Source organism: Heliconius melpomene, chromosome 13, assembly GCF_056956725.1.
Source record: "Heliconius melpomene rosina isolate 202511_hmr_F chromosome 13, ASM5695672v1, whole genome shotgun sequence".
Classification (NCBI taxonomy): Eukaryota; Metazoa; Arthropoda; class Insecta; order Lepidoptera; family Nymphalidae; genus Heliconius; species Heliconius melpomene.
The window spans coordinates 12,343,479-12,370,934 of record NC_140401.1 but is presented as its reverse complement, the minus strand read 5'-3'; the positions used below and the strand labels follow the sequence as shown (position 1 = coordinate 12,370,934).

At 31.8% G+C, this 27,456-nt stretch overlaps 1 protein-coding gene across 4 annotated transcripts; it reads left to right on the top strand.

Moving 5' to 3' along the window:
• The first annotated feature begins 471 nt into the window (after positions 1-471).
• pod1 (coronin) lies at positions 472-27,329 on the top strand. Of its 4 annotated transcripts, none has more exons than XM_085195432.1 (23): positions 472-610; positions 1,061-1,443; positions 2,142-2,328; positions 4,055-4,258; positions 6,536-6,757; positions 7,311-7,438; positions 8,445-8,585; positions 14,221-14,745; positions 15,162-15,198; positions 15,932-16,048; positions 16,315-16,435; positions 16,796-16,894; positions 17,180-17,277; positions 17,601-17,714; positions 18,090-18,335; positions 18,780-19,039; positions 19,348-19,469; positions 19,619-19,757; positions 20,400-20,531; positions 20,961-21,035; positions 21,378-21,513; positions 22,115-22,224; positions 22,407-27,329. In XM_085195432.1, the coding sequence occupies exons 2-23, from the start codon at positions 1,135-1,137 to the stop codon at positions 22,497-22,499; spliced, it is 3,615 nt and encodes a 1,204-aa protein (XP_085051558.1). In that variant the 5' UTR covers positions 472-610; positions 1,061-1,134; the 3' UTR covers positions 22,500-27,329. The 4 variants fall into 4 exon arrangements, with proteins under 4 accessions (XP_085051558.1, XP_085051557.1, XP_085051560.1 ...); XM_085195431.1 differs by having other exon boundaries at positions 15,162-15,270; XM_085195434.1 differs by lacking the exon at positions 14,221-14,745.
• The last annotated feature ends 127 nt before the right edge of the window (positions 27,330-27,456 follow it).

Sequence of the window (27,456 nt, the reverse complement as noted above, 5' to 3'; positions counted from 1 at the left end):
AAAAAAAATTTTGAATTTCGTTCTCAAAATAAAATAAGAAATATTAATATGATAAAGTACAAAATATTTTAATAAATTCGATGAAATAATATTAAACAATTAAGAGTAGCTTTCTCGTTTTTACATTTTAGGAGGAAAATTTTGAATACTTACATGGTGCGACATTTGAAATTGCCAGTAACAAAATTTAAAAATGTGATAATACACAAATAAACAATGTTATGCTAGTAAGATACAATTTGAAATATTATTTTATATGATCCTTCTTCTCTCTCGTCGTCTCGTCTCATCTCGTCTTAAGATTGTAGTTTCTTTAATTTGATTAGAAAACATTTTTTTTATTTTTATGTGGTATTTGATTTTAATTGTTTTCTAAAAATAATAATATCATCATAAAATAGTAAACAATTGAATATATTATATTTATTTAACAAAACACATGTTTTATATTTATTTATATAAATATTTAACATCGTTTGTTATAAGTGTCATCGACTCGTAACTTTATTATCGATCCATACAAAACGTCGCTTTAAGTTGAATCGAAATGGCCGACGTTTAGGGGGAGTGTCTAGCGGAAATCGGTTTCTGATTGTTTTATCTCAAATAGGTGAGTGATAAAAGTTAGTTTTAATGATAAGTGTAGTGTAAAAATACTGTTTACCTAATGTAAATAATTAAAACCTTGATCTTGACAAATTTTAGCGCATTTCCGGCCGCGACCGGGTCAAGTTATTCAAAACAAAGTGTTTCGAATTTTTAATAAATATTCTTGTTTATAACTCTGTAAGGAAGTGCCTCATATTGTTCTATTGTGTCTATATTTGCAAATGAAAAACCTATTTTTAAAAATATTTATTTATATTTTTATTTTGGATTACTTTTTTCTTCACTTAATATTCATAAATTTAATAAAAACGATTTTTGTTTGGAACAACAAAAATCGTTGCATAGCTGAAGCTCATAACAATTGCAATAACAATGTTAAGCATTTATTAAATACATCAAAAATAGTACTATACATAAGGACAAACCATACATATGTTTAAATGTGTTGCAGATACACATTGCCTCTAGAAGAGGCTGATCATTCCATAAATAAAAGACTGATAACTTTTTAAAAATTGGCTGAAAATGGCCTGGCGTTTTAAAGCCTCTAAGTATAAAAATGCGGCGCCCATTGTGCCTAAACCTGAAGCCTGCATACGGGATATATGTGTGGGATCTTATCAAACATATGGAAATAATATATGTGCATCAGCTGCATTTATGGCATTCAATTGGGAGCATGTTGGGTCCAGTATGGCGGTGCTTCCACTTGATGACTGCGGCAGGAAGAGCAAAACAATGCCATTGCTTCATGCCCATTCAGATACAATCACTGATATGGAATTTTCTCCATTCCATGATGGACTTCTGCTAACTGGATCTCAGGATTCTTTGGTATGTTCAGTAAAACAGTTTTTTTAGCTTTATACAATATCCTGCACATATCATAGGCAGAGGGAATATAGTGTTAAGACACTGCTCCCAATGGATGTGTGAATATTTAAAAATTACTTATTTCTCTGAGTGGGAATCAAACCCACAACTGCAGCATTCATATTCAGAAGCTGAGTTGCTGGTCAACAATACCCTCAAAGGCCTCAGCCTAAGACATTTTGTGGTACAGATTTTGCCGTTATAATATGTATATTTTTTTAACAGTTATTAAACAAGCTAATTAGATGTTTATAGAATTAGCATAAAAAGAGCATTGCTCAAGATTAACAGATTTTTGTTAACCTACATGTTGATCAGAGCATGGAAAATGTTTTCACCACTGTAATACTAGTCTGATGTGCACATTATATATGGATTAAATTTTCTTTAAGAATCATAGGTGCAATAATCTCCTCAATTAATTAAAACAGCATTTTATTTAATAATGTATATGTGTTAGTGTTAGTGTTTTACACTGTATCCTGCACACAGCAAAGTAGGCAGAGGGAACCTAGTGTTAAGACACTCCATCCCCACTTTCCTATCTTAATAATATGGGCAATATATCAGATTAGTCATATACAACATGAAAATAATATATTTTGCATGTCTAGTTATGTAATTTTTAGATTTAATTTTTTCTCTTTTCTTAAACTTAGGTAAAAGTCTGGCATATTCCACCTGAAGGTCTCAAAGAATCGCTATCAACACCAGATTGTACACTATCACAGAAACAAAGGAGGGTTGAGAATGTGGGTTTCCACCCAGTAGCTGATGGCCTAATTCATGTTGCTTCGGGCCATGAACTTGCTTTATGGGATTTGACTAAGCAGAAAGAGGCATTTGGTAATACACTTTTTTTATACTAGAATTTTACCAAGTGTTACTTCACACTTTTTTATTTAATATATGTTTTATTAAATATTTGGAGGCCAGTTGAGGTGCAGTGGCATAGAGTGTGACTGTAAAACCGACTGGTTGAGGGTTTGATTCCCACTTGAGGAGATGAAATACTTTTGAAAATTTATATTTCCATTTCTTTGCTCTGGTATCGAGGGAAAAGCGCGGCGTTAAGTTCCGCCACTCAAAATGCAATGCCTCCAGAAATCGGCGGAAAGTGAGGAAGAAGTGAGAAGGAAGTCTTAACATTAGATTCTTTCTGCCTACTCTGCTGTGTGCGGGATAGAGCATGAAGCTGATTTAATTTTGATTTCTTATGAATTCAGTGTTTGTGTACAATTTTATAATTATGTATATTATTATAGGAAGATTGCAGATAGTGGTTGCTGGTTTGAATTTAATATTGTTTGTAGTTTGTAGTATATTCGTTTTTTCTGGTTAGTTTAGAAAATACAAAGACATGAAAGCTCTGACTTTTAATATGTAATAAAAAAATATATTAAAAAATTAAACTATTTTACACACTTATCCTTGTTATCTCTAAAGATTTGGGTTGTATAATACATATAAAAAAAGGAACTAATATGAATATATTAATAATAGGATGTAAATAAGTGAGTCATATGTCTATTACCAAGGGAATTATCTTTGTAGAGACCTGTTTTAACTACACAATTATTTGTTTACTAATCTAAATTACTTTCGTATTCTAATCATATTATCATTCTAAAGACAATAAGTTTTAATACTTTCCACTGCAGGATATCTAAATCTAAAGTTTCAGTCAATTCAATAAAGCAATTATTTTATAGCAAAAAAACTATATAAATCACTTTGTTATTTATGAACCAATTTTAATATAACAAAAACACAAAATTTTGTTATTGGGCTATGCTACATTGGGTTGTTCCCCAAAATACAACAGTGAACACTGCATTAAAATCAGTCAAACTGGTTCTGAGCTTTGTACGCAAACACTCAGATAAAGATAGGCAGAGATAAAGATAGGGAAAGATTCATTTCCTCATTCTGGTAACGAGGCATATCGTGGCGTTAATTTCCGCCACTCAACACACAATGCCTAAAAAAAATGGGTGGAAAGTGGGGAATGGAAGTGTCTTAATGAGAATGGAGTGTCTTAACACTAGATCTCTTTATAATGGAATATTGTAAACTACTATTATGTATCCCGCGATACAGTTGTGAAGCTGAAAGATATAAAAAATAAAGAGAAAAATAAAAAAAAGTCATATATCTTAACTGCACCACATCAGCGTCTATTTTGAGATTTAAATAATATATCATAAAATTTACACTTTTTCTAAACGTAATAATTTCTAAGTAATTCTAACATTGTTAAATTGTTACTCCACAGTGAGGATAGAATAATATTTTTATAAAATGCAAAAAAAAATAATACTCCTTTATTATATATTTTTTAAATATTCTTATTATTTATTCTCTTTTATATTTTATACAAGTAATTCTAACATTGTTAAGTAATTCTAACATCTAAGTAATTCTAACATCTAAGTAATTCTAACATTGTTAAATTGTTACTCCACAGTGAGGATAGAATAATATTTTTATAAAATGCAAAAAAAAATAATACTCCTTTATTATATATTTTTTAAATATTCTTATTATTTATTCTCTTTTATATTTTATACAGTAAACAGAGATCACACAGAAGTGATACAATCTACATCTTGGAAGAAAGATGGCAAGTTAGTAGCAACTTCATGCAAAGACAAGAAAGTGCGCATTTTGGATCCTAGAGCCCCTGCATCGGTTCTGGGAGTGGCAAACAGCCATCAGAACATTAAAGATAGTAGATTAGTGTGGCTCGGGGATACTGACAGGATTCTTACTACTGGTAAGTTATATTTGTTTATAGTTTACATTTGTTTATTTTTCTTATTTGTTTTGTGTAGAGGAGATTAGTTTTAATTTCGATTTAAAAAATAAAAAGAGTACCGTTTCTAAAAAATATTTTTTATGTATGATGTATTTTCTATTAATAAAAATATATATATTAATAATGAATTTTAATACGCAAGGACTTAAATTAACACCCATTTAAAACATCTGAGCTATTACTTTGTTTTGTATAACAATATTTAATGAGAAAATTTGTTAATATGAATGGAAATTCGTGCATCATGCTTGTGATATAATTTATAGAATATGATGTGTGCAACTGCATATTTCATAAATTTAGTTATAGAAAAATATGATATTGTTTTTTTTTACTTAGTGCACAATATCACTAGTTTCTCTGCACAGCCGGGTAGGCAGAATGAGCCTGAGAACCTAGTGATAAGATACTTCGATGCCATTCAGACACTTCCGTTCCTATCTTTCCGCCGAGTGCTGGAGACATTGCGTGTTGAGTAGCGGAACTCAACGCCGCGCTTTACCTCGTTATCAGACTTATCAGAGTGAGGAAGTGAAAATATAAATTGTAATACTTTATATTACTTCTTTTTGTAGTTTCATATCCAACTAGTAACAGGACTTACTATTTATGACTCATGCATAATGCATTTTGACAAAAAAATGTTAATTAAGCTCGCAAGTTAAAGCTCTTGCTCGTTGGTTTTCGTTAATTTAATATTCACACAAAAATTGGGACGAATTCTTGACTAAATTATTTAAATTTTTGCATAGGATCTTGTAATTTTAATATTTTGCTTCTCGAAAAAGGATTTTTTAAAATTTCGGTGTAGGTCGATTATTTTCATTGTAGATTCAATTAAACATAAATTAGAATATAATAAGATGTTCAATTTGGTAGTAGAATTTTTTACTTAGTATTTTTTTAGAAAAGTAATATTTTTTTAACACAGATCAAAGTTTTTTCCATCTCTTTTTACAATTCACATCATAATATATCTTTATAAACAGACTTTTATCGCTAATTTTAAGTGTTCAAACTATTTGAGAACATTCATTCTAGATTACTACATCAATACGCTTATGATTCCGTAGATATTTTAGTTATATTTTTAGCCAAGTCCTCTATACAACTTGTAAAAGGATCTCATATATAATGTATATTTCTTTTAACACTACGGAAGGAGAGTTTAATACAATTTTTTTCGTGTAATACAAATTTTTCATTATTTTTTTATAAACCGCCTTTGTTACAACTTTGTGGCATTCAGGTTGCTCATGCATTTTCTATATTATTGGGGTTTGCTGAGATGATGTAATAAACATATTGGGTGTGACATCTGTTCGATTTTTATCTTTAGTTTTCTTCTTCACAACCATTGCTTGTACAAACAGAATAGGAAAATATAATGCGAATTTACTTTTGTCACTCGTAGTTTTTTTGTGTCAAATGGGAAGGGCTCAGTTGTATGTTTTATCCTTATAAAACAACGGCACATTTAATATTTTGGAATATGAATTCGAATATTTTACGAGAAGTAGGGAACGGGGTGACTTATCACTTGGTTATCTTTGCCTACCACGCATATAGGGGAGATGTTTGGAGATAAAAAACATTGAATATGGACATTCTATTGTTTAAAATCATATCCTTTTTAGAAGGGTTCGTCGACAATTTTTTTATTAAAATATTAATTTTAATTACTATGAAAATTACTAATATTATTCAGCATTTTTCCGCCATTTTAACCCTTTTAAACCGTATGATAATAGGGTGGTCTTCGTCGATAAGACATAAAAATGAATAATTGATGATGCTTGAAATTGGATATAGGCACTGAAAATTTATGTGGTTATATTTTAACCTCTCAACTTCGTTTCCTCTCCCATATCTTCGTAGGTTCAAATTAAATTATTATTATACCTTTTTAATTTAATATAAAAATCAGCTTCACGCTGTTTCCCGCATATAGAAGGATAGGCAGAGGAAACCTAGTGTTATGACACTTCGTTCCTCACTTTCCGCCGAAATTTTTGAGGCATTGCGTGTTGATTGGCGGAACTCAACGCCGGGCTTTTTGGCTTGGTGCCAGGGCGAAGAAATGTATATGTTAAGAAACAATAACTCATTCCCTGTAGTGATAATCGAACACACAACAACAATCACACCCTTGTGCGACTGCACTACGACGGCCTCAATATATGTGTATAAGAATATTTCTTAGTTTCTAATATTTGTACATACTTTTTGTCCTAGGTTTTGATTCAGCCCGCCTCCGTCAAATCATGATACGTGATATTCGCAATTTGTCCCAAACTCAAAAAACGTTAGAACTGGACTGTTCCACTGGAGTTTTAATGCCTTTGTTCGACGCTGATACTAATATGCTGTTTTTGGCTGGAAAAGGAGATACTACAATACTTTATATGGAATTGTGTGATAGGGAGCCATATTTGATTGAAGGATTGAGGCATTCTGGTGAGTTTTTTTAATGTTATATATTATGTATAGAGAGTTATATTGTTTTATTTTATTTAAAAATTTTTTTCATAATATGCTAATTATTTTTATAAATATTTTATATAATATATTGTTTTGATTTATTTAGATATTTATAATTATTTATAATCCAATTTACTTTGTATAAGAGACATTTAAAAGATCTGACATAATTATGATGTAAAAATTGAAAAGTAACAGCTTCACGCTCCCGCACTCCGCTGGGTAGGCAGAGGGAACCTAGTGTTAAGACACTTCGTTCCCCATTTTCCGCCGAATTCTGGAGGCATGCGTTTTGAGTGGTGGAACTCAACGCCGCGCTTTGCCTCGACACCAGAGCGAAGAAATGGAAATATACATTTAAATAAATATTTCATTCTAATATATTTAGTTAAAAAGTAACAATTTTTAAAAGACTGTTTAGTGTTGATTTTGCTACTCAACACGCAATATTTTGAAAATTAGTGCGTGGTAAACATGTCTTGGTACTAGATTGCCAGTTGTATAATAAAATATATTATGTATCCCACAGGCGAACAAACAAAAGGAGCGTGTCTAGTACCAAAGAGAGCTCTCCGCGTGATGGAAGGCGAAGTGAATCGCGTGTTACAATTGACAGGGTCATCTGTCGTGCCGATTATGTATCAAGTGCCTAGAAAGGTATAAATATATATATATATTTCTTAACTTTACATTGTATTAGGGGCAGGGGCAGGGGGAACCTAGGAACGTAGTGTTAAAACACTTTACCATATTTCCCAATAATTCTTGAGGCATTGCGTGTTGAGTGGCGGAACTCGACGCCGTGGTTTGCTTCGTTACCAGAGCAGGAAATGAAAATATGAAATATTTCATTCCCCTGAGTCGCCTGAGGAATCGAACTCACAACCGTCGCGTTTACAGTCGCATGGTTGTTGCCTTTTGCGCTATACTACCTATATTTTTAAAAAGTATTTTACCTTTTTCTCCCTATATTGTGTAGGTACTTAATGGTTTAGTGGTTTGTCACTTCCTAACCACTTAGGGTCTTTGAATACCACTTCCTTTAGTACTTTTACATAATATAGGAAGTTAGTACTTACTAAATCGTACCTTCTATGTTTAAAAGGTTACATTAATAATGATATTTTTTTATATATATCATTGAATACTACTTGATGTAATTTTAAGAATTTTATGTTGGCCATAAATATTAGACAAAAGAAAATAAAGAATAAATAAAGATTAAAAATGCAGGTATTATTACACTTGCTTAACAATTTGTATACTATAATATTCTGTTTGTCCGACAACACATTCAATAATGACATGGATTCGTTCCTATGTAGATCTGTCACTATTTTTACTATGAAGTAAAAATACAATAGGAACGAGAAATAAAGATAAGCTCGTTACGCAAAGTTTTCGCCTCCAAAAAGTTATTAAATCTCTTATGGGTCTGAGTATTTTTTATAACATGTTTCTTTATAAATATAAACCAGAACGAAATTTGAACCTACAATCCTTGCCCGTATTGCCCTGAACTTCACACGATGACCCCAGTAATATGAAAAATGATTGGATAATATAAAAAATACCACACACCCATCCATAAATGCATTACATTACAAACATTGAACATAAGAAATGATTTTAAATTTTTTATATAATATTTGTTTTATTTTAGAGCTACCGCGAATACCACGCGGATCTCTACCCCGAGACGACGGGTGCCGTGACCTACCTCAGCGCGCCCATGTGGCTGGACAACCAGGACTACCCCGTGCCCAATATATCGTTGCATCCCGACGCTAATAACTGTGTGCAGGTATGTAGGTTTTTTTAACGTTTATATAGGTTTAAAGTATTATTTTTGAGATCTCAGATGCCCCAGATCTTGATGTTCATTTTAGAAATAAAATATAGTTTCTTTAAATATCCTTAATATTTAATAACTGTATTTACAAATATATAAAAGACAATATTCTCCTAATATTACACATAATGAATTGTATTAGAGGCCGTCACCAGCACAACATATAACTGAACGCGACGGTTGTGGGTTCGATTCCCAGAAATGAATTCGCAGGAATGAATTATTTTCATTGCGCCGTGGGGAACGGAGTGTCTTAAAACAGATTCCCTGCTAAATGTAGGACACAGTGTGAAGCTAAAGAAAATATTTTTTTTACATTTTGTTTTATTTATTATTGGTTGGTTTTATATTTTTTATGTTTGTAGTTCTACTATAAGGTTAATTATCTATTTATATTATAAAACAAAGAGGAGGGGCGCCACTGTGCCACGGTTCGCATCGTTCTCTGTATTACTGTACGTTTTAAAAATTGATTACGAGTTGATAGTCAGCGGAAAGAAGACAACCGTTGGAAGATACCAAGATACACAAGATATATTGTGGATACGATCAAACAACCAGTGAAAGACGTGATATAGTGGAAACAAAAAACGACCGTTAGTGTGTTTTATCTTGTGACATTTTTTAAAAAATACAGCATTTAAAGTGATCTAACTCATGAACTGTGTCTAGTGCAAACTAAATATAAAGTTTGTGGACTATACAAGGAAATACATAAATAAAAAAGTGCTTTATAAATAAATCGATAAATTTCAACAACTCTCTAAGCACCCAACGCCATCTTCTGGAAGGAATTAGAACCAAGTGATATATAATCCTCCGATAAAGTTTGTTATTGGGTACCAGTTTTCGAAATCAAGTCACAAGAGGTCGCTTTTAAACATTATAGAAACTTATGGGATTTTGTTATTGCAAATATTTCCCAAATTAAAATAAAATAAAATAAATATTTAAACTCATAAACATGGAAGAAGTCTTAAGCGCTCTACGAAAAATTCAAAGCGAACTCGACGAGCACAAAACTATGATTTTAAAAAATGGAAAACAAGTAACAGAACAAGTTACACAGAACATTAACAGCATATTAGATGAAAAAATAAAATCTTGGGAAGAAAAGCACGAGCACCTTAAAATTGAACTGGATAGTCAAGAAAAAAGAATATATTTCCTGGAAAAACAATCAAGACAAAGAAATATCGTGTTATTCGGTCTAGAAGAAAATGAATCGTCATATTCAAACTTAGAAAATATCTTAATTAGTTTTATTGATAAGCACTTCAATGTAAAAGTCGATCAGAGGGACATACAGGAAGCTAGAAGAATAGGCAAAAAAGGAGATAAACCTAGACCAATAAAAATCACACTTTTAACACTTGGCATTAAAATAAATATTCTAAAACAAAAGAAAAAGCTCAAAAATACTCCATACTATATAAAAGAAGACTACCCAGAGCATATTTTGAAGAAACGGAGAGAATTACAAGAGCAAGTGAGGATTGAAAAAGAAAAAGGAAACTCAGCAATCATTGTCTACGATAAACTAAAGTTCCTTAACAATAATCCGAAGACTCCTTCAAAAAATAAAAGAATGCTTTCCAACTCACCTGGAAATGGAAACAACGAACCAAATATACAGTTTAATAAAAAGAACAAGACTAGGAGTAATTTTTGCAGATCGTCCAGCCTTTCCGAGGGGCCAGTAAAACCGGGTATACTGAACTTCTTTAGCGCAAAAAGCTCAAACTATCCCTCGAAGAAGCTTGAAGAAGCAGACAACGTCTTGTAGCCATTAATACCCCCTTCTCACAAAGAAAAATCGCAAAAAATTATTAACGAATCAATTCTTCCAATCCGGCCGGTCACCGTGGAAGATCAAGACCAAAACCCTCCAAAGTTACCAAAACTAAAATGCAACAATAAGTTATACATAATAACGTACAATGTCAGATCTCTATCATCTTACGAACGCCTGCTAGAACTAAATGAAGCACTAAAAGAAATAAAGTATGACATAATAGGCTTATGTGAAATAAGACGCGCTGGCAATAAAATAGAGGAGTATAAAAATTTCATTCTGTTCCATACCGGATTTAAGTCTGCGATATATGGTATTGGGTTTTTAGTAAACAAAAATCTCAAAAACAATATCGAAAGCTATATTGGATTCACCGAAAGAGTAGCACTACTAAATATCAAATTAGACGAAGTGCAAATGTCCATTATACAAGTCTATGCACCCACAGAAAAAGCAAGCGAAGAAGAAGTTGAAAAGTTCTACATGACAATTAACGAGGCAGTAAAGTCAGCACATAACCTATATATTCTTATGGGAGACCTAAACGCTAAAATAGGACATCCCAAGCAAGAAGAATATCTTATCACAAAGCCAAATGGATATGGAACAAGAAACACAAGAGGACAGAGATTGATAGATTTCGCCATTGAAAACAAACTCGCAATTTTAAATACTTATTTTAAGAAAAAAACTAAAAACAAATGGACCTGGCAATCACCAGATGGCAAATATAAAAACGAAATCGACTTCATACTATCAAACACACCACAAATCTTTGAAAATATAGAAGTTTTGAATATAAATTACCCAACTGACCACAGGGCAGTTAGAGGTACAATAAAGTTAAAATACGTAAAAAAGAGTCGAAATCAATACAAAAGTCAATGTGCCGCCTTAAAAAACGAAGATGAGATAAAAAAATATAAAGAAAGTCTCATGTCTTACAAATCTCACTATCGTCTAGATTTACAAAAAAATCCATCTATACAAACATATTACGACAACTTACTAAATATAATCACCAAAAGTTTACATGCCGCAGGAAATACTCACAAAATAGCCGGTTTCAAACCAAAAATTATGTCAGAACGTACGTTAACTTTACTAAAAAGAAGACAAGAGCTTCAAAAAACAAAATACAAAACTCGAGCAATGAAAAACAAACTCGCAGCTCTATACAAATTAGCGAGCAAATACATAAAGAAAGATTATACCGACCACAGATATAACACTATCCACAAACATCTAAAGCAAACAGGAAGCACAAAAAAAGCTTACAAAGAGCTTAGGACAAACAAAACCTGGATTGATGGTCTAAATCGTAAGGGTACTAGGTCATACAATCGTAGAGACATAATCTCAACTGCTACTGATTTCTATAAGAGCCTTTACCGTGCACAAGCGCCTTCACATGATAATAACTATCTAGACAATAATTCTGTAATGACCAACACAAATGATATACCAAGAATCGAAGTGAGTGAAGTCGAAAGTACGTTGCTACACCTAAAAACAGATAAAAGCCCTGGATCGGATTATATTTACAAATGAAGCATTAAAAATAGGCTCCAAAACGCTTGCCTTACCACTGACGGATCTTTTCAATGGTATTTTGAAATCTGGGGTAACTCCCACTCAGTGGTCAGAATCAGATATTATTTTATTGTATAAAAAAGGCGATCCAAACGACGTAGGAAATTATAGACCAATTAGCATGTTACCAAGTATTTACAAGCTGTTCTCCTCATTAATAAATCAGAGAATCAGCAAGACATTGGATGCAAGTCAATCGGTAGAACAAGCAGGGTTCAGAAAAGGCTATTCCACAGTCGACCATATCCACACTCTAGAGTTACTAATACAGAAGTATCAAGAAATGAGAAATCCACTCTACATTGCCTATATAGACTACCAGAAGGCTTTCGATACAGTTTCACATGACAGTATATGGCATTCACTGACAACGCAGAAGGTGGAAGATAAATATATCAAAGTTATTAAAAGCATATATGGAAAATGCAAGAGCAGAATAAAATTAGAAACAGTAGGGCCTTGGTTCCCGGTCGAAAGAGGAGTAAGACAGGGAGACCCTCTGTCACCAAAACTATTCATAGCAATACTAGAGTCGATCATAAACCAACTCGATTGGAAAAAATCAGGTTTAAAAATTAGAAACGAATACTTAAGCCACTTAAGATTTGCAGACGATCTTGTCCTGTTTTCAGAGTCAGGCTCAGAACTACAAAGCATGATAAAATCACTCAACAATGCAAGCAAAAAAATTGGTCTGGAAATGAATAAAACCAAAACCAAGTTAATGACAAACAGCACAGAAATAGATATAACAGTAGAAGGAATACCGCTTAAATATACAGAACAGTATATATATCTTGGCAAACAAATTGGTTTCGAGCGAATAAGTAATGACCTAGAGGTGGAGCGACGAGTACAGCTTACGTGGAACAAATATTGGGGCTTAAAAGAAATATTTAAGAGCAAAATGTCAGTAGAAATAAAAACACATGTCCTGAACACCTGCCTTTTGCCATGCTTATTATATGCTTGCCAGACTTGGAAGTTTAATACAAAAACAAAAAGAAAAATATTAACTTGCCAAAGAGGTATTGAACGCAGCATGCTAAGCATCAAAAAAATGCAAAAAATAAGACACACAAAAATAAGAAATGTAACAAAATCTACAGATGGGCTAGTAAAAGCACTATCACTAAAATGGAAATGGGCCGGCCATGTAGCGCGCCTACAAGACCATAGATGGACGAAAAAAGTTACAGCTTGGCCGGGACCACACGGACACCGTAGAAAAGGGAGGCCCCACGCTAGGTGGGAAGACGATATAATTAAGACAGCTGGAATAAATTGGACACAAAAAGCCCAGTCAAGGGAATACTGGGCATCTTTGGAGGAGGCCTTCACCTGCACAGGGGTTCTTGCATAACATTCATAAATAACATAAATAAACAGAAAGTAAAAATATGAATAAATAAATCAAAATAATAATTTCGACAATATATATATATATAACAAGAAGAAAAATATATAGTAAATAAAAAAAAAAAAAAAAAAAAAAAAAAAATAAATATATATATAGAATAAGAAGAACTGAGAAAGTAAAATTAACTCATGGAAAAACTAATCAATTATATACTAACTTCAATACTAACATCTACTGAAAAAAATTTTGTATTTTTATTTTATGAAATGTACTACTAACTAAGAAGCAAGAAATAAAAGGCTTTTTATTTTTTATTTTTATTTTATTTTATTTATTTATTTATTATTATAAAACAAAATCGCATTTTCTAATAAGTTTCTCTTAGATAAATAAACTTTGTGAATACACAATTTCTTAGTAATTCTTATAGCAGGACCGCATCACAAGGTGTTAAGAACTTTAATATTATTTAATTTATTTATGATTCATGATGCATGATGATTTTTATGATTTTATTTATTTTTGGTTCATTATTTTTTATTTTTTAAGTATCTAGTGTTTTTTTCTTATTTATTTGTGTAATTAAAATATGTTTTATGTCTTAAAGGTGATTTTGTGTTTGTGTTTTAGTTTAGTAGGTGATTTTGTGTTTTTTGGTTTTAATTGGTGTAGTTAGTGCTAGTGGGTTAATATTTGGTACGTAAGTATTATTTTTGTTTGCTATATGACTATGAAACAGATATTATTTCTCGCTTTTTACTGATAAAATTTTTGTTGTTTAGCTAAAGCTTTAGAATATATACAATCTAAATGTGTTTAATTATATATTTTTTCTACAGACTCACAGAGGAAATCTAGAAGACTTAGTGAAGGCAATATTATCAATGCCTGTACCCAAGAAAACAGAACCTAAACCAATAGTAACTAACGTTCAACAACAAGCTGAAGAAATGAAAACTACATCAAAATCGACACCTCCAGACCAAAAAGAAAAAGATGAAGACCGAATAGATTTTGTAAACGTAAAAGATCTTATTAAAGGCATGGAAAGGCAAAAACCTGAACCGAGAGATTATAATAAAGAAACGAATGGCTTTCACAAGAAAATAACGGACAACGGTCACGATTGCGACAAAAAAGACGACGAGACCGACGAAAAGACCGAGAAGACTTTAGAAAAGACTGAAAGTTCTGATTCATCAGAGTCGTTATCTAGAAGTAATAGTTATGTAAATGGGGTACCGGTTCAAGTCCCGAAGCCTTTGCCACGGTCTTCAATATCTGAGGCGGGATCATCTGATGATACTTCGGAAGTACCAAAACCTAAGCCGAGGACCACTGCCGTGCCTATATCTGGATATAAGGTAGTTTTGTATTGTTTATTGTAAAAGTGTGATGGTTTTTTTATTAAATGTTTTTTTTTTCATTTTGTTATGCGTGTTTTTGTTTATATATTTTTGTATTGGTGAGTAGATATGATTTTGTGTAATCGGACATTTTACACTTACTATCTTCTTTACTTATTCACGATTTTGAAACTTTTTATTTAACATACGTTTAGTAACTCCATTTATATTTTTACCTACAAAAGTAAAACATATTACTTCATATAATTTATTATATAAATGCTTAAAAGTTTTAAACATGTTGACTGGAACAAATCTCTTTTAGAGACCACCTTTGTTAACTTCCTTTCTGTAACTTTATTTTCTTTGTTTTTTTTTTTTGGTCCAGTAAATAATATAATATTATATATAATACATTTTATTTCCATTTATAGCCTCGCTTGGGACCGAAGCCATTTTCAGCATCTGCAGGTAGTGAAGAGTTTTCATTTGATAAAGTGTTCTCAGTACCGGCCGTTCCCGGTCTTACTAAATCTGATTCAGGTAATTATATAAACTGATAAATAGGCGGTCGTGACGCAGAAGGTCAGCCTATGATTAAATGCGATGGTAGTGGGTTCGATTCTTACTTAGGGGAATGATGATATTATAATTATTTTTTATTTCATTTCCACACTCTGGTAGACGTTGCCTAACTGAGTAACCTTACACAAAGTATCCTTTGCCTGCTCTTGTCCGCGGGAAATCTGTTTTTTTAAAATAATTACTATCTAGTGCAATCAGAACTTTTAAACACTGTTGTATTATATTTATACTGTGTATAAATGAGGAGTGTTATAATCTGTAATTCAATTGTACACGATACAAATATATATTATTTTTAGAACTTACTTATTTTGTACCATTCAACCGTTTTTTTACAAACGAATATTTTTTTATATAAACTTAAACCCAAGCCAATGTGTATAATGTTTGGAACATTGTGTTGTATGGAATAGCTATTGGGATGATTTAGAAAAACATTTATAGTTTACACAGTATTTGTTTTGCACGGCACCTATCGTAACACTATTCCATCGATGAGTATAAAACACTGGGTCCTGCAAGGCTAGTGTCAATGCTGTTATAGTAGTCTGCCGTCCCTTTGCTTCATTATTTTTCGACTGTCTTGCATCATATAACATAATTATAACATAATTGTCAGGTTTATCCCCACAAGCGACTCAAGCGTCCACACCCGTATCTTCTACGCCCATCACTAAAGATGAAGAGAAGGAGAAATCACTATCTCCGACTAGTGATGTCGAAGTTGCTACCAAGGGTTAGTTGGTTTTTGAAACTCTTTTACTATAGTAACCATCTACAGCTAACATCAGGGCGGCCACGAGTTGTTAACCGTTTTTTTTATTATTATGTTATTTTACAATAAACCAAGCAACTTTCTTATTTCTAAATTATTAGCTATATTTTCTATTTTTACATTGTTACTTACCTTATTTATAAATTTTACTTGTAACTAAACATTTGAATAAAACAACTATTTATAAAAATATATTTTTTACTAAAATAAAACACAAACATTTACAGAGGAGTACACAAATGGCAAATCGGATACTAGCTTAGAGGAAGAGGTGAATTCTTCAGATTCTGGATATAGACCCAAAACACCCAGTACTGCTGAGAGACGGAAAATGTTTGAGAATACTGAGTAAGCTATACATATTTTTAGATGTTTTATCTCATACGAAAAAAAAAGAGTTGTATATAAGTCACATTATTTTGGGGCCGTCGTAGCGCGGGAGGTGTAGTTTCGATTCCCAATCCGGGGAATGGAATATTTAATATTTTCAATTTTTTGCTCTTGTAATGAGATAAAGCGCGTGGTTGAATTTCGCCATTCAACACGCAATGTATTAAGAATTCGGCTTTTTTAACACACATAAAGTACTGAAAGTACTAAAATATGAATCCGCGCTTCTTGAAAACCGTACAAAAAAAGTGACGTAAAATAATATTAATTAATTTATAAGCACACATAAAAAAATAATTTTATTTGTGTCATTTCCAGTAGTGCGAACCAATCCATAGCGGACAGACGTCGCACGTACGAGCGTTCGATGAGCGTCGCTGTGGAATCTGAGGCGCCGCCTTCTCCTGCGCCTTTGAGGTATTTTTTATGGCTTCAAACTATATCCCGCATATAGCGGGTAGGCGGAGGGAACCTGGGTACTTAGTGTTAAGACCCATTAAAACATTTACCACTTTCCGCTGAATTCTTGAAGCATTGCATGTTGAGTGACGAAACTCAACGCAGCGCTTTACAACGACAATATTAGATATTTCCCTGAGAATCGAACCCACAACCATCACATTTACAATCGCACATTTGTGCCCCTGCGCCACCACGGCTTCTACGTGTTTGTCTAACACTTTGTTATTTACTTTATTTTAGACGCCGAGATTCCCTAAAATCCCGTAAGAGTCCAGACCGTGAAGAAAAACGATCGTCTGTACCTAATGTTACTACTAAAAGAACTTCTACAGTATTTGGTAAATGCAAAAGTGTTTTTTATTCCAAACTATTTTTTTAGATTCACGCTGGATTCCGCCAGAAAAGAGCATGGAGTGGGAATCTAGGGTAATGTCGCGCTTTGTCTTACTACCAAAGCGGGGCAATGATTTATAATTAATTTTCCTAGTGAGAGTAGAACCCACGATTGTCGCGTTACACGCTGTGCTGCTTCAAAATATTTGCATATTTAATATAAAAATGTATTACTCATTTTGTCTTAATTATTTTTTTATTAAATGTAATTAAAGATAAATAATTTTGTATATTTATATAAAGCTATGTAAAATGTTTTCTTTTTCAGGGAAAGTTTCGAAATTTCGACATCTGAAAGGCACTCCGGGACATAAGTCAACGCACGTTGAAAATATTAAAAATATCAGTCGTCAGATTTCTGGTGAATGCAATGGTTTTTATGGTGAGTAATATTGAAATTAAAATTAATTTTTATTTTCTTCCAGGCATTATTTAAGGAAATGAATGGTAAGAGTCCAGAGATGTTTCCATGTTGTATATTTTTTGAACAATACATTTCAGATGGCAGATTTCAATTTGCAAAGATATATTTGACTAGATTGTAAAAAATATTTATTTACTGGTTAACTGCCAGACAATGCATAGCAAGTGAGTTGGAGAGTTTAGGAGAACACATAGATTTCTCGATATTACCGTTTCATGGATCACAAACGAAATTGTTAGTCAACATTTAAAATCAAGCATACAATAAATATTTTTCAATCGAATTTGAACTAATCAGATCATAACTTAAAACACTATACCATCTTATCCACAGCGAACGGCGTCCGCTGCGCAGTGCCCGTCGGCGGCGGCGGAGGAGGTCGTATCGGCCTCATAGAGCTGCCCACGGGCGCGACACCCGCCGCTCGCGCGCCTCCCCACCACCCCGCCGCGCTGCACCCGCCCGCGCTTCTGCACCCCGCGCCGCTTCAGGATTGGGCCTTCGACCCCTTTAGAGATGATAGACTTATGGTGGCCTGTGATGATGGACAGGTGCGAGAGTGGATCGTGCCTGATGGAGGTGGGTTTCATTTTGTTTTATGTATAATAGAGGTCATTGGTCTTCACGACGCTCCCAATGTATTACGGAGCCGGAGATCGATTTGGCCTTATAGAGTTACCCACGGGCGCGGACACGAAAAGAACGATTGTAAAAATTGAGGAAAAAATACATTCTGATGAGCTTTTTTATAGTCACGTTCAATTTAAATTTCATACCGAGAAAATATACTTTAACTTTAAGAATTATAACTCCCTTACTGTAAAAAAAATATTGTGTTGCTATTTTGGATAAAAAACAATATAACAATAGTCAAAACATTTCATTAGGTGCCAGTCCCACGATTAAGAGAAGCATGGGAAAACTACATTGGCTTCCTTGGTTAGATTCTCTATATCTAATTTATCAATATAAACTACCCCAATCAACTTATTTTAAATTTATTCTTCGAATATTTTATTCCAGGTCTACAAGAGTCCACAAACGAACCAAACCGTATATTCTCAGCGCATCCGGACAAAATCTACATAATACGTTTCCACCCAACCGCCTCTGACATTCTAACTACGGCTGCTCACGATCTTACTATTAAGATTTGGGACTTAAGTCTGGAAACCCCAGTGGCTGAAATAACTTTAACTGGTCACAGTGATCAAATATTTGCATTGGATTGGTCGCCGTGCGGTGACTATTTGGCTACTGTGTGCAAAGATGGGTTTATTAGAGTAAGTTTATTGTTATATGTAATACTGATTAATTTTAACTGAGGCATCGCTCGTACGGTCAAATGAAAGTTATTAAGAGTTGTATGTAATATACAACCATGATTTATTCTTAGTGCTAGTATAATATTGAATTGATTAATGTGGTGTTCAATACAAAAACAGTTTTTCATGCGTGCGTTTAACAAGTTTTTCCCCTTTATAATACTAGTATAGATATATGGAATCAATCCCAACAACAATCGACAATCAACGCAATAAGTTCTTTATTAGCTTAAATATATATTTGCCACTTTTTATTATCCTTTCAGACATACAAGCCGCGCTCATCAACAGAGCCAATAAGTCGCGGTGCGGGCCCCGTGGGGAGTCGCGGCGCGCGCATTGTATGGGCACTGCACGATACACACCTTGTTGTTACTGGTTTTGATAAGTTAGTCCATTTATTCATTCAGCTTCACGCTGTATCCCGTACACGGCAGGGTAGGCAGAGGGAACCTAGTTCCACACTACGTTCCCAACTTGACGTACATTTCTTCATGAAAAAGATATATTAAAATAATAACTATTTTTCCATAACAGAGTGTCAGAGAGACAAATAATGTTATACAAGGCATCTGACTTATCTGCACCTGTATGTACTGTGGGCTTGGATGTGTCACCCGCCATACTTCACACATACATCGACCATGACTCCAGCACACTGTTTCTTACTGGACGGGTAATGTTTACTTGAAGTATGCTTTTTTATAGTACTGTCGACGAGTCTTGGTCTAAAGTTAGATTTTCTGAACTTTTCGATAATTAAAAGTAACAAAAATTATAAAATAAAATCTGTACGGCGATCCACAGCTAACTCAAGGGCGGCGACTACTCGTCGATCAAACTGTAATTAGTGTTATATATGCAAAAGGAACAATGAATAGTTTCATTGCCTGGTTGATAACATGGATTGTTCTACCTGTTACAATATATAAAGAAGACACATATATAAAGAAGAACATCTCTAATCTAGTGTCAAGACACTTCTGTTCGAGTTTCAAGTATTGCGTGGTAAACGAACTTGAGCGAACCCAGAATCTTAAAGTTTACAGTCAGGCGCTGACGCACTGTACCACAACCTTATATAAAAAAAATACGTTTCTGCACTTTGGCAAGACATGCAATACATAGAATAAACAATCGCTTGAGAATACTGTGTTTTACAATGATTTGGATGTTTTCTCTTCATAATATGGAAGATTCTTGACATTAAAACAAAATATAAAAATAATTATAGATTATAATTCGCTCGTATATATATAAATATTAATAGATTATAATTCGCTCGTATATATATAAATATTTATATCTAAATACACAGGGTGATTCAACAATTTACGTGTATGAAGTGACTTGTGAACCTCCATACTTATGCGCATTGTCGCATCACCGTGCCGCCACTTTGCATCAGGGCATTGCTTTCATATCGAAGAACTTATTGGCCGTTGAAAAGGTAAAATATTTTTTATTAATAATACATTGTAATATTATTGAAGTTGTCTATTGTTACAAGGCGTCAAGCGAAGCGTGTTTATCACCGTGAAAGATATGAATATTATATACATAATAAACGTAAGGAAACGTGAAACGTTTGGTATTATATAAGTTTTAATATTCACATATATATAACAGTAATTTTGGAAACTAGAAACATTTTTCATTTTTTAGATCATCCATTTTGCAATTTCTTGTAGACCGTCTGGAATAATTTAGTTATTTGAATTTATGAAGTAGCTTGATACTCAATTTTCGTCTCTTCAATGTAAAAGATGCATAATAACAAAAAAATACATAAAAGAAAAAATATTTCAAAAATGCAACTTACTTTTTATTTGAAATCTTTTTATCATTTACAAATGATCTTTTATTATAATTTTTGCAGGTGGAATTCGCACGTGCGTTAAGATTAACGAATGGTAACATTGAACCATTGTCATTCACAGTGCCTAGGATAAAGGTAAGTTACATGTTTTTACTAGGTTATTATAATATGTTTAAAATTCAACACTTATTGGCTTATTACATTGCATTCAATTTACACATTAAAAGACCAGTTAAAGAATTGACAATACTTATCTGTAGATAAAATCTCTTCTAGTTAGCCCATACAAATTAATTAATGCAAGGTAATAAAAGGTCAACACAGTGTATTTCAAAAAATATTATAAAATGAAATGAGAATAGCATCTATAACATATCTGATTTTTTAAATTCATTTTAGTAGTACTTTCACTTTTTTTCGCTTCTTTTTTGGACTACGGCATGAAGCTAAAAGCAAAAGTCTATATAATATTTGCAGAGTGAGCTGTTCCAAGATGACCTGTTCCCCCCCACGCTGGTGACTTGGCAAGCGTGGCAGAGCGCCGCCGCGTGGTTCAGCGCCGCGCCGGTAATACCGCGCACCGTCTCTTTACAACCGCCTGGCATGGAAGCATGTACGTGGGAAATATTAATTTATATAAAATATATAAAGGCCAACATATGTTCCCATTTGTGAGTGGAGTCTCATATGTGACCTAGTGTGACGTCACATATTCTACAGTTGAAATACAACAAATATTTTTAACATATTTAAAGTTACTTACGCATATAGAAAAGCAAAGAACTATTATACATTTTGAAATTTGAAACTGTACTTTTTGGAAATTATCCATATGCTCTGATCACTAAACCATACATCAAGCTACGTCTAAATTCTTATACACTTACTACAACTTATTTTTGTTATTTGGTTCAAATCCCACTACTTACAAAATGTTTTCTGTAAAGAATTTAGAGAAAACATTTCATCAAAATGCCAAAATATTATAAATGTGAATGTTTCTGATGTAGGTTATTTGTTTTACTTTCATGCAAAAACTACTAAACGGAAAATTTGCTTATATGTCAGAGTAACAATCAATAGGTTCAGTTTTCACTTTATAATCATTTATGTAAAGATTTTGTATAATCTGTACAATATAACAATTGAGTTCAAACGGAGTTGCAAGACCGCGTTTATGTCATTAGTCCTAACCTATTTTTCTATCTATTTAGTGTCAAGTCATGTAGCACCGACCCCAGCAAAAGAGAAGCCATCACAGAAACCCAAACCAGATCTAATTAAATCTCATGTGCCAATGGATCCAAAGGAAAAACAAGATAGTGTAAGTATTTTTTTTTATTTCAAGTAGGCAGAGATAACTTAGAATTAAGACACTATGTTTTGCTGAATGATGGTTTATTTTTCATATAAATGTATTATACGCAAATAGATTAAATTGATTTTAAAATGGATGTTCCATTTTAAAACTCATCTATAAATTATAATTTTATTCTCTTGTCACAGATCATGAAAGCAATGAGCGCGAAAGTGACAATGAATTTGAAATTGGAACAAGACAGTATGGAGGGTGTCGACGACGCAGAATGGGAACAGTGAATGAAAAATGTCATTCTCTCATTCTATCACTCACGAACAGTATGAACCATTCACTGAATGTATTTCAATTGGACTAGTTAGAAGTATTCAAATTCGTTTATATATTTATTCTTTTTTTTAATTTCGAATTGAAAACAAAAATTGAAAACTTATTTTTTATTTCTAATTTAAATATAGCCAGTGAATTTATACTCTGGTGCAGTATACGTAGATATTGTTTATATTATGTACTTGTGTATCGATGTTTAATCGTTTTACGTATATAAAATTAAGTTAATTGATATTATTTTATCGATTTCGAGTAATCGGTTTTTTATTGTTTTTATACATGAGTATATATGAGTATGTAATATAAATAAGAAATAAGTAGATCCGTCTTAGTCCATATCCGTTAATCTGAAGTAGGTTTACTAAAGTTTAGCAAAGTTTGATACTCGCCCCTCATGCTATATTTTATATACAATTTAGTATTTATATTTAGTGTTGTAGCTTTATATTTATAATCATAATCATTATTTTATTGGAAATTTGTAACTTTTTTTTATAGACAAATGAAGTTTATTTTATATGCTTACAAAAGCTTTGTGTTACTAAGTTTTTCATATACAAAGATAATATTTTATAATATTGTGTGTATTTTTTTCTTTTGTGTAAAATTATTATACATATATACAAAACCGAATGAGTTATTTAAATGAGTTTACAGTAAAATAATGATTTACATCTCTCAATACTGCATTTTACACAGCGGATGTCTTTTACACAAACACCTTTCTTATTCTCCACATTGTGTATAGTGACCAATTTACCTTGAGAAGTATGTAACGCCGACTAAATAATATGAATTGTTAACTCCATCAAGTGTTTGTTTCGAATTGGTTTGAATCCTACTAATTAAAATATGGTCTGAGGGTCCGAGTTCCGTTTCGTTAAAAATTTATTTTTTTTAATAAAAGAAATTTTTTTAAAAAGGAGGAAAAAGAATGATAAAATAGTGAATGATAAATGAACATTAATATTTATTAACTTTGGTTTATATATATTTTTAAACAATTAATATTAGAAAATTTAATGGAGTCAGCAATTTAATATTATTAATCAGTGGTACTTATTCTCTTTTACAATACATTTTGTAGTTTTATTTTGCATTTTATAATAATAGTCATTTTGTAATGAAATATATTTTATTATCTGTATAACTGTTTTGTAGCAAACGATTACCGATTCTTTTAAACAATATGGACCGAGATCTAATAGGCCATGTCTAAATTATATCACATATAAAGAGTTCGACGAATTGTGACATTGTGTGATAAAGGGTTGACATCACACTTTACTATATATAATGTTTTATTAATTTGTGTAAACTTAAAGCTCTCGTAGTTTCATGACTTAAATGTAGAACAGCAAAATATTTTATGGCACAATAGACAGTAAGTGGTGAGTGACAAAAATAGGTTCATTCATTTTGTTAAAAGTAACTCAATCTGTGTGATGTTATCTACACTGGCTCTTAACGAAATAAAACTGGCGTTGAAATAAAATGAAAAAATAAAAACAAAGAAATAAAAAAAAAATCAATGAATTATTTGAACAAAAATGATTCTTTTTTATTGAAAATTTTAAATAAAACACTTATTAAAGTTAACTAAAATTTTATTTGACATTCAGAGTATGTTACAAGGTTTGATAATAGTGTTTTACTTTATTTTAGTAAAGGTTTTAATAAACACGGAAACAAAAAATATGATATAATTAATGTTCGCTAGTCATTCTTATATAGAATGAGCTGAAAATCGAATTCGTTACGATATCTCGATAAGAAAATCGATCTGGTAAAGAATGAACTTTTAGAGGAAAATAGAATGAATGAATTGTTCAATAAGAATGAAATAGAACATTAAGATACAATTAACATTGTCTCGGTCTCGTATTATTCGTTCATCACTTTTTATGTGTAGTATTGTAACCTAAAAACTGAAAATTACGAGTATTATTTTATTTGTTAATGTAGTTTTCACAAGTTAGGATTTTTAATTGAATTGTCTGCAAATTAAGTTTTTTTTTTCAGTATTGATAGTTTTTTTTGTAAGAATTTAGTAAGAAATGGACCGAGAACGAATGTAGATGTTAGAATATGTTAAACATAACGATAAAAGTGTTGTGATCTCAATAAATTGACCAAATTACGTGATTATGCTCATTTTGTGCTCATGTATAAATAAAGTAGTATTGTTTGGACGTCGATCGTGTTTTAAAATTTTCAATCTGTTAATTTAATAATTACACAGAAAATTCGATTACGCTCAATTAGCATAAATTGACAAAAAATTATAAAAATCGATTCTTTTGAAATTAACTCGATTTAATTTAAATAAAAAAAACGATGTCCTCATAATATCCTATCATTCCTACGTTTGCCATATGCATTTATTTACACTATGTACTTTATTATACATATAACATACATATATAACATAGATAAGGGATATAGGGTAATCCTATGTTAGGGAATTGAATTTTTGATTAACCACTATATTAAGGTCTGTCTAATGAATCGTGTCACAACAAAATAACGGCAAATTTAAAAATCTTACGGGTGAAAACCCTGCATAATACAGTAAAAAAGAATTGGATACTTCTAAAAAATATTTATTAGTATACAATAATTTTAAAAATCTGCCTTTCAATTTTCGATAGATTAATAAAGTTGCAATTGAAAAGATTTTGAAAATTGGCTTAAATATTTTGTAGTTGACACGTTCCGCTAGATAGTCTCTATATCTATAGTAGTATTTGTACGTATAAATGTTTATATTATTAATGAAAGCGTTAGTATCGCTAGTGTAGTACCGCCATACCAGTTTGCTCAAGACGCCAAAGATTTAACAGTTTTTTTTGTTATTTTGACGAAATATTTGTGTTGTTATGTAACGCGCGTAGAGTTTTATTCGTTTAGTGTTGTTTATGATCTTTTGTACTTTGAGTCAGTCATGTCACGTCTTATGTAATGTTTAAGGCAGATTTTATTGGTTAAATATTTTTTTTTGATGTTTAGACAAGATTTACATTATGAAATTGTATTGTGAATGAGAGAAGTTTAAATTTACCTTCCCGATATTTCAAAGCTGCTACATTTAAGTAGCTTTTGTGTCCACTTTGAGGAACAACATTTAAGTATGTTTAAACTCTATTTTGCATTTATTGTATGACATTTATTTTATTTCCCTATATTTCCTAAGCTATAATTATACTCATTGAATATGTAAAAAATCTTTTATACTCTTTAACTTTACTTGGGGCTTTGGAAATCCATATTCACCTATCCCGACCAAACTTTGTCATTATTTCCGATACATTATAAGTAAGCCATTATAGCCTTAAAATACCATAATGACGTATTTATATCATTTTCTATTTTTATACCTAATGGTATAATGTGAATGGAAATGAACGTAAGAACATTTTCGAATGATTGAAAGATTTTGATGCTATTTAATTGGCTATATTCAAGTGAATCTCCCATTTTTTTTTGTAAATTAATTTTGACAAGTTCTTGTAAATTAAGGCTAGTTTTCGGCCTATGGTATTTTGGGGTCGGTAGCAACGTACATACGCTTTCGTATTACTTAAAATTATTATGTATAGATGTAATTTTATTCGCTAGTCAAGTTATTCTTTAAATCTAATGTTTGTACTACTTCTTATTAAGCTCCATATTCCTTTAGTTTAGTATGACTTTTGGGGAAAGATTTTGTTATGACTTTTGACGAAAAATGAGTTAAATAATTTTCTTTTGATTTCAATATTAAATTTTAAGTCTTAACAAAATGTTTGCCTAAATTTAAATTTGCTTATTCAACTGCACATAATTTCATATCAATACGAGCTGTAAGCTACGGTCATATATTAACGCACCTTTGGTACTTTATCGCAATAGTTGTAAAACGAATATACTGTAGACAATCGATTACGACATTTTTTTATATCTTAGAAAGAATGTCTCGAGAAATCATTTTTAGTGGTATTTTTTTATTCAGGCAATACTGAAATTATCAATCAATTTATTCCAAACTTATCACTAAAAATGCTTTTTCTTTATTATTATTTTTTCGTATAATTTATTTCGTCTTCCAAATGTTTGCAAGGATTTTATTAAAATTAAATTTTTCAAGCACAAACCTTCTCTTGTACCAAAGTTGTGAAATGACAATAATTGTTTTGGTTTTCATACGTTCTTTTGTTTGTGTGATTGCTACAATAACGGAACTTGGTGCCAATTGTTTTGTGATCCCAAATACTGGCGATTTTTGTTTGAAAATTATACTCGTAGCCAATTTTAGCAACAAAATCGTATAAAACAATAAACAAAATCGATTCGGAAGTTAATCGATATTTGCACTTAAATTTCTTTGACTTGTTTATTTGTGTGTTTTTTTTCAATGTCTGCTGCTCCACACAACGTGACATTGGCGAAGTTATATTTGCTCAACTGGGACGCTCGGAACGTCATAATCAAAGAACCACACCGTACCATACCAAAAATATATATTAAAAGTTATTTGACTTGGTTTCCAAGAGAGGCAGATTCAAGTCCCGGCACGCTTAAATCTTCATTCGTTTTCTTAAAAATATTTTTGGTATCTTAGTGCTCATACGTTTTTATTGCTAAAAGTGGTGTCTAACAAAAGTAATGAAAACCTCGGTATTGTGTGAATGCGTGTAGTTTTTGATATTTTTGGATGTAAACCTACAGATATCCCTAGTTAAGGTTCAATATTTGGATATATTTTATTACTTTGCATTTTTTTATTAAATCTCTTGCTAAATTTTGATTGTTTCATTTAATTAACTACCCTTCTTAAATAATTTATAATTTTGTCATTTTTTGAAATTTGCTATCTCTAATTTGGTGCAATAATTACGTAAACGTATACGTATTACGTAAAACGTTGAA